The following is a 12093-nucleotide window of genomic DNA, read 5'->3' as shown; positions in this document are numbered from 1 at the left end:
TTTTGAACCATGTCAAAAAATAAACACTAAAGATAATACCAACACTACAGATCTCTCCATTTGCAATTCCCAGTGCAGTACAGAGTACAAAACAGACATTTGATCGCAAATAGTCACTGAAACCTATGGGGAAGACCCTCTTTTATTGCAACGGGAGAGACCTGAGGGCTTTATTTTTTTTTTAAGAGCTGCAGGGCTGCATAGGATCATCACAACACGTTCCAGGGACCTGGATGAAGCTGTGCATCCATCCGCCCTGGAACAGCCCTGCAATTACACCCTCCGTTTCACAAACAACTGCAGTGGCACGGCTACCGCAGGCCACCAGCACAGAGGCAATGCCTACAGCCTGCAGCTTGGCTTCAATATAAAAAGGACTTGGCAGAAAATAATGCGGTAATTTAGTGTTGCTCGCATAATTATGTGTGTGTGCATACTACGTATGCTCGCATGTTATCATGTATGCGTACTCCAAAACTGGGGGGTATTTAGGAGAAAACATGAAACTTGCACACTTGTTTTGTACCATAAAGCAAAAAAAAAAAAAAAGAGAAAACTGTAGAAGCAGTTTTTAGGATGAATGTTTAGAATTACCAGGTGTATGTGAGATTAAGGCAGAGTGACTCTTCTTCCTTGTCCCTGTAAAAAAAACCAGAAAAGCATCATTAATAAAAAGTAGGTTGTCAGAGAGGTGCCACAATCATTTGAACAATCTTTACTACTCCAGAGAAGTGTGTAGTATCTCCTTCATTGTCACACTATTCTTGCTACTAATTTTCTAAGCTGCTGCCAAGAATCAGACAATAGCACTTGACTTTTTAAACCAAGTTGCTGGTTGGGCAGCCTTATTTTTTGAGCAGAACCGATCCTTGCCACTCAAGGTGTGAAACGTACGGTGCCTTACAATCCCCCAGTTCCCCGCAGACTGGTCCTGGGGAACCCCACGCACACAGGCAGAAAGAGGGCAAAGTGATCCACCTGGGATTCAAACGATCCATCTGCTTAAGTTAAAGACCTGAGTGCTTTCCTTACCAAAACAGCATCCAGCATGGCCTATGTAAGCAAAAGTGAAACAACCCATGATCATGTGCTTCAAGATTTGTGGAGTTAAGACTTAAATACTGGCCCAGGAAAGCATCCCAGGCAAGAAGAGTAATTAAGCTCACACTTAACTTTCATTGGTTAAGTGCTATTTAAATGTTACCTCACAGGTTATGGATTTGAACACAAGCTCATCCTTATTTCCACTCATAGACTGATTTACTAGGTCAAATGCTGAAGTCCTTTTAGTTCTTGGCATATTCCTGTATTTCCAACTAAAATTGGACAAGTGCATTACTAAATTCTGAGCAAAGGCCTCAGCATAAGTAAATCCTGCATACTGCGTATTTCACTGTAAGGTGACTTTTTCACTTCATAATCATAGAATCATAGAATCTTTAAGGTTGGAAAAGACCTCCAAGAACATCAACTCCAACCATTAACCCAACACCATGATGCCTACTAAACCATGTCCTAAAAGGCCACATCTACACGTTCTTTTCAATACCTCCAGGGATGGTGACTCCACCACTTCCTTGGGCAGCCTGTTTCAGTGCCTGATCACTCTTTCAGTAAAGAAGTGTTTCCTAATATCCAACCTAAACCTCCCCTGCCGCAACTTGAAACCATTTCCTCTGATTCTATCACTAGTTATTTGGGAGAAGAGACTAACACCCGCCTCCCTACTTCCTCCTGTCAGGTAGTTGTAGAGAGGAATGAGGTCTCCCCTCAGCCTCTTCTTCTCCAGACTAAACAACCCCAGTTCCCTCAGCTGCTCCTCATAAGACTTGTTCTCCAGACCCCTCACTAGCTTTGTTGCCCTTCTCTGAATGCACTCTAGCAACTCAATGTCCTTCTTGTAGTGAGGGGCCCAGAACTGAACACAGTATCTGAGCTGTGGCCTCACCAGTGCCGAGTACAGGGGCACAATCACTTCCCTACTCCTGCTGGCCACACTGTTCCTGATACAAACCAGGATGCCGTTGGCCTTCTTGGCCACCTGGGCACACTGCTGGCTCATGTTCTGCTGGCTGTTGACCTATAGCCCCAGGTCCTTTTCCACCAGGCAGCTCTTCAGCCACTCTTTCCCAAGCCTGTAGTGTTGCATGGGGTTGTTGTGACTCAGGTGCAGGACCTGACACTTGGCCTTGTTGACTCTCATACAGTTGGCCTCAGCCCATCGATCCTGCCTGTCCACATCCCTCTGTAGAGCCTTCCTGCCCTCAAGCAGATCAACACGCCTGCCCAACTTGGTATCATCTGCAAACTTAGTGAGGGTGCACTTGATCCTCTCATCCAGATTGTTGATAAAGACATTAACATAGACTATACGTTTTGCTGAATAGGGCACAAAGAGAGTTTAAAAATATCCATTTATGAACCTTTAAAAATCATTCACGTATATTCACATAAAATTAATTTTTAAAGACAGGCATAGATTGTCTGATGGCAGGTAGGAAGAAACACAACTAATAAGCATATTTGCATATTTTGGTGACAGAACTGTTCACACTTGACTTAGCCTACTTCAGCCACAAAAAATAAATGCCCCACGTATTCCTGTAACTATAAGGTGGCTCCAGTTTAGGCACATGCTTGAACAGAGCAAGGAAAAATACCCTTCTAATATTAGCAGCACAATTTCCTAGAGCTACTTTCTACTTTTTGCTACATGTTACTTTCTCATTTATTTGCCTAACACAAGGCAGAAACTCCCCAGAGTATAATGTGGAAATAGATACAAAAGTTAAAAACACATTTTCAGTCATTCAGCCTGGGAATGAGGTCCGTGCAGGCGCTGTGCTCACTATGGGCTAGTGCTGTCTACATTCGGATGCAGGCAGATAAGGCGGCTTTCCTAGAACTGACAATTAGCATAATTTTTTTTTTCCATATGAAGGAAGAAGTGCAGCAGGCAAGAGCTACGCTGCTAAAAGCTCACCAAATACTGTGAGTGAAGAAGGGGAGGGAGAAAAGCGACCTCATGGTATCTCCCAGAAACATGTACATATTCTCTAGTATTCGCTGTACATAAAAAATTTAAGAATTGTTTGGAAATGGCATCTTGGATTTTGCGAGGAATTGACAGGATCCATTTTATCCCACTGACTATGCACTATGCACCAGGCACAGGAAGAAGTCCTGAAAGAGCAGCAGATGTGTGGAAGATTTGGTGCCATCAGTGTCATGGGCATCACGTCACCACCAAAGCTTCAGGTCAGTTCCATCAGGCTGATCTCCAAGAGGTGACAGGGATGACAATGAAGCAGTCCTTGACACTGCTTGTGAATGAAGATGTGAAAAAGAAAGAAGGAAAAAATAGAGTAAAGAGGGGAGGAAGAGATTATGTGCAGTATGTAAGGAAGTACAGGCGTGGAAAGAAAGAGCATTCATTCAGCTTATTTCGGCTATTAAAAAAATGAGACCTGAAAAGCACAGTATTTATTCAAAATGCGTGCTCATGTGATGAAATCTAGCCATATTAAAATCCATTTTAGGAGCTGCAGAGCATTGCTGCAATCAAAAAAACCCTGATCTGATGTGAAAGCAATTGGAACAGAAAATGATCAACAGCTCACCCTCTGATTTTCAGGAAATTATACTCCCGTTCTTCTTACAGGACAAAAACCTACCTCAAGCAAACAAACACATTTAATTAGGAAGAGAAAGACAAAGGAGATGCAGAAAAAGAAGGGAAAACACACACACAAAACAAGCAGACAATGAAAGAGAAATGTCGAGAAAAAATTCTCCACAAGGATGTGAAAACTGTGAAGAATGAAAATGCTGAGCAGGTACCAGGACAGAACAGAGTAACAGGAAGACAGCTATAGATGCAATTCCCCTCTGGCATATAGAATCATAAAATAGTTTGGGTTGGAGGGGACCTTTAAAGGTCACCTAGTCCAACCACCCTGCAAGGAGCAGGGACATCTCCAACCAGATCAGGTTGCTCAGAGCTCCATCCAGCCTGGCCTTGAGTGTTTCCAAGAATGGGGCATCCGCCACCTCTCTGGGCAACCTGTGCCAGCGCTTCACTACCCTTATTGTAAAAAATGTCTTCTGTATATCTAGTCTAAATCCACCTCCTTCTAGTTTAAAGCCATTACCCCTTGTCCTATGACTACATACCCTTGCCAAAAATCTCTCCCTATCTTTCTTGAAAGCCCCCTTGAGGTACTGGAAGGCCACTATAAGGTCTCCCCAGAGCCTCCTCTTCTCCTGGCTGAACAGCCCCAGCTCTCTCAGCCTGTCCTCATAGGAGAGGTGCTCCAGCCCCTTGATCATCTTTGTGGCCCTCCTCTAGACTTGCTCCAACAGGTCCACAGATATACCTTATTTTCCACGGAGAGCTATATGAATAACCAAAGTCTGATGACAAGATAAATGCATCTTGAAGCACGCAGTTAGAATTAATTGTTTTACTGATTTCAGAACAGGTCAAGAAAAAAAAACCCACACCACAGCTATTACACATCAGCAGAACAGCCACCTCAGTAGGTCTGAGATGGCAGGGAGGGGGCACCTCTGTCCGGATTAGACAACATGTGCCTTGACGTCATTAACGGTAAAAGATGAAAGTCTTTGAACTGCTGGATGACCTCCTGTAACGAGTATGAAAGTTTCTGCATCACCGATATTTTGGGGCGACTTTCACACCTGCGAGCAACAGCAGAGCTCTGCCATAACGCAAAAAAGCAGAGCATCGATGCAGTTACTAACGCCACCAATAAGTAAGAGCAATTTGCCGAGAGTGTCACCTGCCAAAATGATACACCAGGCAAGCTGGACATCTGACATGGCCGGATGACCCCCCAGGAAACGAGGGGCAAATTGTGCCAGGAAATACGCGTTCCACTTTTAAAGAGTGAAATGAGATCGAGAAACTAGGGCTTTTCGTTTAAATAGTTGCTGTAAGATAGAAATACAATTTTCAAAAACTGAAGTCTCACAAATAACGGATTCCTTGTGCTAGTGGTCTGAATCTGGCCTATGGACGTAATGGAAAAACCAAAAACCTTTCGCCATTTTATCAAGGTACTCAATCAAAGCTTTACTGACAGGATTGACTCAAGCAGCACAGCAGAGCTCAACTTCAATTGGTATTTTGTGCTTGACAAAGACGAGCCACATGTTTTGATGCAAGAGGCAAAAGGAGCAGCAACACCCATGCTCAAGGCAGTTTCTTAATATTTCGGGTATTTTAAAACAAAACGTCATCATTCCTTGCTTATTTTGTGCAAGACATCCTGCACCCTGGTTTTGACCGCGTGCCGTACGCCCAGTCCCATGCCCTCCTCCTTGCTCCAGAACCAGCACTCAACACCACTGCATGCACATCCCTGAATTTGGAGGCTGGCCCTGGTTACAGCCCTAGGTAACCGGACACTGGCAGGACTGCAGCGGGCCAAGGTCGGAGTAGCTGTGTAAAATCGCAATTTGTGGCGGCGCCCGCAGGTTCCACTGAAACCCTCCTACAGTGCGGGCAGCTGCGAGCGGCCCTGCCCCTGCTGACAGCCCTACAGCAGCAGGGGAGCACACCAGAGGCTACCTCACATACCCCGCTCCCTCATCCCACCAATAAGGACCCGAAATAAGAGTTTGCCTCCATCAGATCGCTCTCCCGCTCTTGCCGAGGGTGGGAAGAAACAGGGGCTCGGGGCAGAGAGACAGGTGCTCGCCTCCCCTTGGGAGGAAGAGGAGAGAGGTGAGAAAACGGGGCATGCGCTGCTGAGGTGGAGGGGTCATTTCATGGCTCACAGGGTGGATCTGCAGGAGGTGCCCGGTTGCACTCCCCTCCCTGGGAGCAAGGGGACCCCACTGAGACGGGGACCCCATCCACACAGCTGCCCAAATACAGGCCATGTCACCCGCAACTATGGTGTGCTTCTACTGAAACTGCCTCCGGGCCAAAAAACTCAGGGTATTTACCTGCTCTGAGGGATTCCAAGCTGCACTGACAGGTGCACATAACCTTCGCGTTTCTACCTTACACTAATATTTTACGTCCCGGTGAGGGCCTGCCTGCAGACCTTGGGCTTGTTGCTTTCCCCCCTTGAGAAGACGCTGTGGCACAGCTCTCATTTGGCGGGTGACTCGGTTGGCCCTTAAGAGTCACCGGTGAGCGCCATGCCTCATGGCCCACGCCCACTCACCCGCACTCTTCATCGGTGCTCCACCACAAAGCGCATGGTGGTGCCGTCGAAGGAAGGCGGTGCAACGATCCGTGGGCCGGTGGCTGGCGCTGTGATGCTGATGACTGGCTTCGCTTCGGCGGGCCCACGTCGCGGTGGTGGTGGGCCCTTGCCAGTGGCCACATAGTAGGGGTTCTCAGCGAAGGCCGCCTCAGCCACCGGGCTGGCGGGCTCGGCCGGGGCACTGGTATCACTGCCCGGGTGGGACAGCGGGCGTGACAGGGCACCAGCAGGCAGCATGGCGGCGGCGGGCAGCAGGCCGGGGTAGAGCATGTACGTGGTGCCATAGGCCCCGGCGTTGAGGGCCAGGGGCGAGAGGGGCAGCGGGACGGGGGTGACGGCCGGCTGCTGGGGCACCGGCACCTCCACGTACTGCCCGGTTTCGGGGTCGAAGAGGCGCCGCTTGAGTGGCTGCTGCACCGGGGCGTCCACCAGGTAGTACTGCCCGGTGCTCACGTCCAGCAGCACCTTGCGCTGCGTCTGCGGGAAGGGCTCGGCCGCCGCCGCGGCGGGCATGGAGGGCGAGAAGCAGAGCAGCGGCGGCGGCGGGGCAGCGAAGGGCAGCGGCGCGGGGTAGAGGGCAGCGGGCGGACCCTCGGCGGGCGGCGGCGGCTGCGGGGCGGAAGCAGCGGCGGCGGCGGCGGGGGGGGGCTCCTGGGCAGGCGGGGGTGCGGGGCTGCCGGGGCGCTTGGCGGTGCCGAAGGGCTGCAGGCTGCACAGCGCGGCCGCCGAGACCGGGCCGGGGCGGACGCCGCCGCCGCCCGCCCCCGAAACCGGTACCGGGGACGGGGGGGAGCCGGGCTCCGCGGCCGCCTTCAACGGCAGGGCCAGGTAGTTCCCGCAGTCCGGGCCGCGCTCCGCGTCGCCGCCGCCCGCGGGCAACCGGGGGCAACGCGGCGCCACCGGACCCCGCAGGCCCCCCTCAGGGGGGGGCTTGGCCGGCGCGGGGGCTGCTGCTCCGGCTCCGCGGAGGGTGAGGAGGGCGCGGGGCGGCGGCGGGCCGCGCTGCCGCTGCCGGGCCAGGCTCTCGAAGGCGGCCGCCTTGGCGGAGACCTTGTCGGCGGCGTTGTGGGAGGGGCGGCGGGGCAGCCGCTCGCCGCCCGGCTCCTTGCCCGACGGCTCCTCCGGCTTATCCGGCGGCGGCGGTGGGGGGGGGGGAGCGGCGGCGGCGGGGGGGGCGGGTCGTGTCCCGGCGCCCCGCTCCTGGCTGGCGATGAGGGAGAGGACGTGGCTGTCGGTGATGGGCAGCGGGTCGCTCTTGCGCTTCCACTCGCGCTTGTTGAAGCTGTACAGCTCCTCCATGCTCCGCACCGCCGCCGTCAGCTTCTCCAGGGCGTTCTGCACCGGGGCCGCTTTGCCCTCCTCCCGGGGGCCCTCCTCCGGCCCCCGGCCCCTCTCGGCGGGCGGCGGCGGGGGCTGGTGCCGCCAGGGTGCGGCGGATTTGGAGACGATCTTCAGCACGGCCGGCTGGCGCGGGTCGCTCTTATTGGGGGCGATGGTGGCCACCGGCAGCCTCCCCGAGGTGCGGTGCACCAGGACGGTGCCCTCCGGAGGGCAGGCCGGCGCCCTGCCCGCCGCCTTGGCCCCCCCCTCGGCGGGCTTGGCGCTGGCGTGGCCCACCGCCTGGCAGGTGATGACCACCGGGGAGAGGGACCTAGGGACGCCGGCGATGACCAGCTGCTGCCGGGGCTTCTGCTCCGGGCCGCCTTGGTCGGAGGCGACGCTGCCCTTGTCGCTGCTGTTGTCCCCCGAGTCGCAGCTGTAGGTGCTTTTGATGAGCTTCCGCACGTCCCGCACCTGATGGAGGGGGCCCTGGACTCTGTGCTTGCTGTCTCTCACGTCGCGCACCAGGAACTGCGGCACCTTGTCGGGGCTCTCGGCGGCCTTGGGCGCCTTGGGCTGCTGGCCCCTGCCCTCCTCCGACGGCCGGCCAGTGATCTGCGGAGTCAGCAGCTGGGCGATGCTGAAGGCGCCGTCGCGGGGCTGCTGCAGGCTGCCCAGGCTGATCTTGATCTCGGGGGCTTTGGGCTTGGCAGCGGGGGGCGAGGAGGAGGTGGTGGTGGCGGCGGAGCACTTGGTCGCCCGCTTGCCGAGCTCCTCCCGGGGGCCGTGCTGGATGGCGGGGACGAACAGGCGGGACATCCTGGTGGACTTGTCGGCGGAGATCTCGCCCAGGTCGGCCCGCCAGTCGTGCCGGGAGGAGAGCTTCAGTTTGCCGACGGGCGCCCTCTCCTCCCTCTTCTCCGCTTCCCGCTCCTTCCAGGACCTGAAGGCGCTGTTCTGGCTGCGGAGGAAGGTGGCCTTGATGGCCTCCGAGGCGCTGCGCTTCACCTCACACAGCTCCTCCGACGGCGCTCGGTCCAGGCTGCGGCTCCTCTCGCGGGGCGTCGACGCCTTGGAGGCCGGCGACCGGCCGCCCTCGCCCGCCTCCTCCGCCGTCGCCGCCGTGCTGTCCGAGCCGCCCTCCGAGTGCCGGGAGTTCTGCCGTTGCACGCCACGGCCGTCCCGCTGCCGCTCCCGGCCCCCGCCGCCCCCACCGCCGCCGACGGGCTCCGGCTCCCGGCCGGCGCTCAGCCCGGTGTAGGTGGTGTCGATGATCTCGCCCCGCTCCATCTTGAACTCGTGCTCCAGCTGCATCTTCTTGGAGATGACGTTTTTCAGGAGGCTGGAGGCGAACTGGGACTTCTTGCTGGACCCCCCCCCGCCGCCGCCGCCGCCGCTTTCCGTCGCCGCCGGCTCCCCGCCGCCCACCTCGGGGGGGGGCCGGGCCTCGGGGCCATCGCCGAGGTCCAGCCGAGTCACCACCCGGGAGCCCTCCCGCAGCCGCCGCGGCGCCTCGACGTGGGCGATCTCCCCGTCGAGCTTACTGACCACGAACTCAAGAGCGCGGGTCTGCGACCGGCCGGAGCGCAGCAGGCTGGGCTCGGCTCTCGGCCCCAGGCCGCCGCACTTGAGGTCCAGGTGGGTGGACCAGCGGTTGATGCCCAGGGCATTGTCGGGCAGGGAGGCGGAGGAGGCGCGGGAGCCGGGGTGCAGGGTGTCGAAGTAGGGGTACGCCAGGCTGCGGAAAGCCCTGGCCGTCAGGTTTCGCACTTCCTTGTCGGCATCGTCCAACTCGCTGACGGCGCTGGAGGCGCCGCTCGAGTGCTCCCCCGCCCTGGCCGCCCCGCACCGGGTCTGCAGCCGCGCCGGGACCGCGATGAACTTTTTCGCGTGGTCGCGGACCGCGTCCGGTTTTAAACTCGCGTTGCGTTCGGGAGCCGCGGGGACGCGGAGGCTCATGTCGCCTTCATGCTTGGCAGCGGGAATAGTGTTTTGCTTTCCGCGCACGTTGCTAGACTCATTTATAGCCCGGGAAGCGGCTTTGATTGATAGGAGAAGCTGGGCGGCCGGGCTCCCGTCGGGGCGGTCGGGCAGCTTGGACCGGCCTTCCCCCGGGCTGGCGCGCCCGTGCCCGCCGGGGGCGTCCTGTTCGGGGGTAAGGCTGACGATCTCGGTGCTGCTGGTATTATCGATGCTGTCCGTCTGGTTGTTGGGGTCGCTGGTGGTCGTGCTGAGGTAGCAGCTATTCTCCTCCTCCTCCGTCGGCGTGTCCCTCGGGGTCTCCTCGCTCCCGAAGGAGGCGTAGTCCACGAAGGAGTAGATCACATTGTTGTCCTCGAAGTCCCAGCGGGCGGCAAGCCCGGCGTCGAAGTCCATGTCGTGGTCGACCTCGCTCAGCTGGATCTCCTGCGTGCTGATGTAGTGCGCCTCGTCGCGCCCGCTGCCGGAGGGGGGAGCCGGGGGGGGGCCTGCCGTCCGCCCCGCGCCCTCGTCCTCCTCGCTTTCGTAACCGAAGGAGGACGAGGAGGTTTTGCCCTCCGTCGACAGCGGGTCGCCCGTTGCGGGAAAGCCGCCCGCCTTGGTCACCGGCGAAGGGCAGGAGGAGGAGGAGGACTCCGGGCAGCCCCCCCCGCCGCTCCCTGCCGCCCCCCCGGGGCCGGGGCCGCATTCCGCCGCCGCCGCGCCGGGGAAAGGCGGGCGATCCCGCCCGCGCTCCGAGGATGCTGCCCCCGCGGCCTCGCCCGCCGAACCGCCGACATCCCCGGTCCCGCTGGCTGCGCTTCCCGCTGCGGGACCGGTCGCTCGCTCCGCGCCGCCGGCCGGGGCCAGCTCGGGGGGGCGGCGGTTCTCCTCCGACCCCAGCGGCGAGCCGCGGATCTCCACGCACGCCGCCGCCTCCTCCTCCTCCTCCTGGATGGCAGCCGGTGGGCTCGGGCCCCGTCCCGCCGCCGCACCCTCGGGGCCGTTTGGGGGCCCGGCGGGCGACCGGCCGGGCGCGTCCATGCCGGGACCGTCGGGGCGCGGCAGTGGCCCGAGGGGGCGGGCAGGCACGTGCCGGCAGGGACGCAGGGGGGGCACAGTGGGCCGCCCACCCCCTCCCTTCCCCTCCCCTCCTCCGCCGGCTCCCGGTCATCACCGCCGGGGGGCGGAGGGGTCGGGCCGGGCTGGGCTCCCCCCGCACCCTAGCCAGCCGTAGTGGTCCGCTTGGTCGCAGCAGGGGGGAGGGTGCTGGGGTGGCCGGTTGCCCTGAGGCGGGAGGGGGTCCCCTGGACGGGCCTGGGTCGCTCCGGGTTTTTCCGAGATGGACGGCACTTGGCCGGTCCCAGGCGCGGACTATACATAGAGCCGGCGTCACTGAGGCCAGTTGAACAAAATCCTATTTTAAACGTTTGTGCTTGCCGGAATAAAGGCGCCCGGACAGCTCTTGGAAGGGGAGAGCTGCCCCTGCCCGCAGAGATACTGCTGCTGCCTGGCTTCTCGGGGAGGAAAAGCTCAGCTCCCGGGGCACCCGCTGAGCCTACACCACATACACCTTCGTCCCACAGGCAGCAGTGGCTAAACAACATTTTTCTTCCTTAAAGTACCCCCCTGCACCCTCTGTCCCTGCTCGCAGGAGGTGTGTTGCTGAGGGGCACCCCGTGGATGCTGGCCTGGCCCTGCGCCTTGGCAGCTGTCTGGAGAACCACCGTCCAGGGCACCCAAGCTGCCTTTTTTCCAGGAAATGCTGGATTAGACATAACCAGCACCTGAGACCTATTAATAGGCATTTCTGTGGCACGCCTGACCTTTGGTGCCTGAGGGCTTTGCTAAGTGGGTCCCCAAGTTGACGCACCAAAAATCACTCCAGAGCCTTGGAAGGAAAAGGTGAGCTGTTACACGCTGAGGAGGAGAAATGGAGGAAAGCGACAACGTTGAGGAGTAGCCCTCAGATAACGGCCCAAATTTACAGCTTAAAAAAACAAACAAGCACCCGCCCGCTTGGGTGAGCAAGTTGGCGTTGGGCTGGTAACATCTGATGTTAGGTAGAGGAGGGCTGCGGAAACCCCCAAAGTGTGTACCAGGATCCATGCCCCCACAGCTGCATGCACTGGTATGGGGGGCACAGTGTGCGGCTCTCCCATGGATGCTGCAGGGATGCAGGGACCAAGCAGACATCATCCCAGACCTCTCCCCAGCACTGTCTGTGTTAAAACAAGGTTTTCCCTTGTTTTAACAGCTCCCAGCTCCTCAGCCTGCCCCATAGCCACGCGGCTCTGCTGCTGTCCTCCCTGTGGGGTTGCAGTGTCCCCTCTGCCTCCAGGAAAAGTGGCCTCCCTCCTTTGCTGAACACAAGCTTGTGAGGGTCCGTGCAGTGATGGCAGGGTTCATATCCTGTTTGGGATAAGGGTCTTTGCTTCCTGGAGGAAAACAAGTGAGGTGGCTCCAGCTGTTTGTACTCTGCGTAGGTACCCGGTAGTTTCTTAGACTGCAGACTGACAGCATGAAAACTGTTGCTGAAGCACCAGGTGGTATTTTAACGGAAAGAACACATCCT

General features: G+C 57.7%; 1 protein-coding gene across 1 annotated transcript; it reads right to left on the bottom strand.

Moving 5' to 3' along the window:
* Positions 1–493: 493 nt before the first annotated feature.
* Positions 494–10562, bottom strand: C4H4orf54 (chromosome 4 C4orf54 homolog). The gene is made up of 2 exons (XM_086747068.1): positions 6198–10562; positions 494–639 (listed from the first exon to the last, which is right to left on the bottom strand). Exon 1 carries the CDS (start codon positions 10560–10562, stop codon positions 6207–6209), a length of 4356 nt encoding a protein of 1451 aa, XP_086603194.1. The 3' UTR covers positions 494–639; positions 6198–6206.
* Positions 10563–12093: the final 1531 nt, after the last annotated feature.

This window comes from Chlamydotis macqueenii, chromosome 4 (assembly GCF_036417535.1).
Source record: "Chlamydotis macqueenii isolate bChlMac1 chromosome 4, bChlMac1.mat, whole genome shotgun sequence".
NCBI lineage: Eukaryota > Metazoa > Chordata > Aves > Otidiformes > Otididae > Chlamydotis > Chlamydotis macqueenii.
This window is presented reverse-complemented; position numbering and strand designations above follow the sequence as displayed.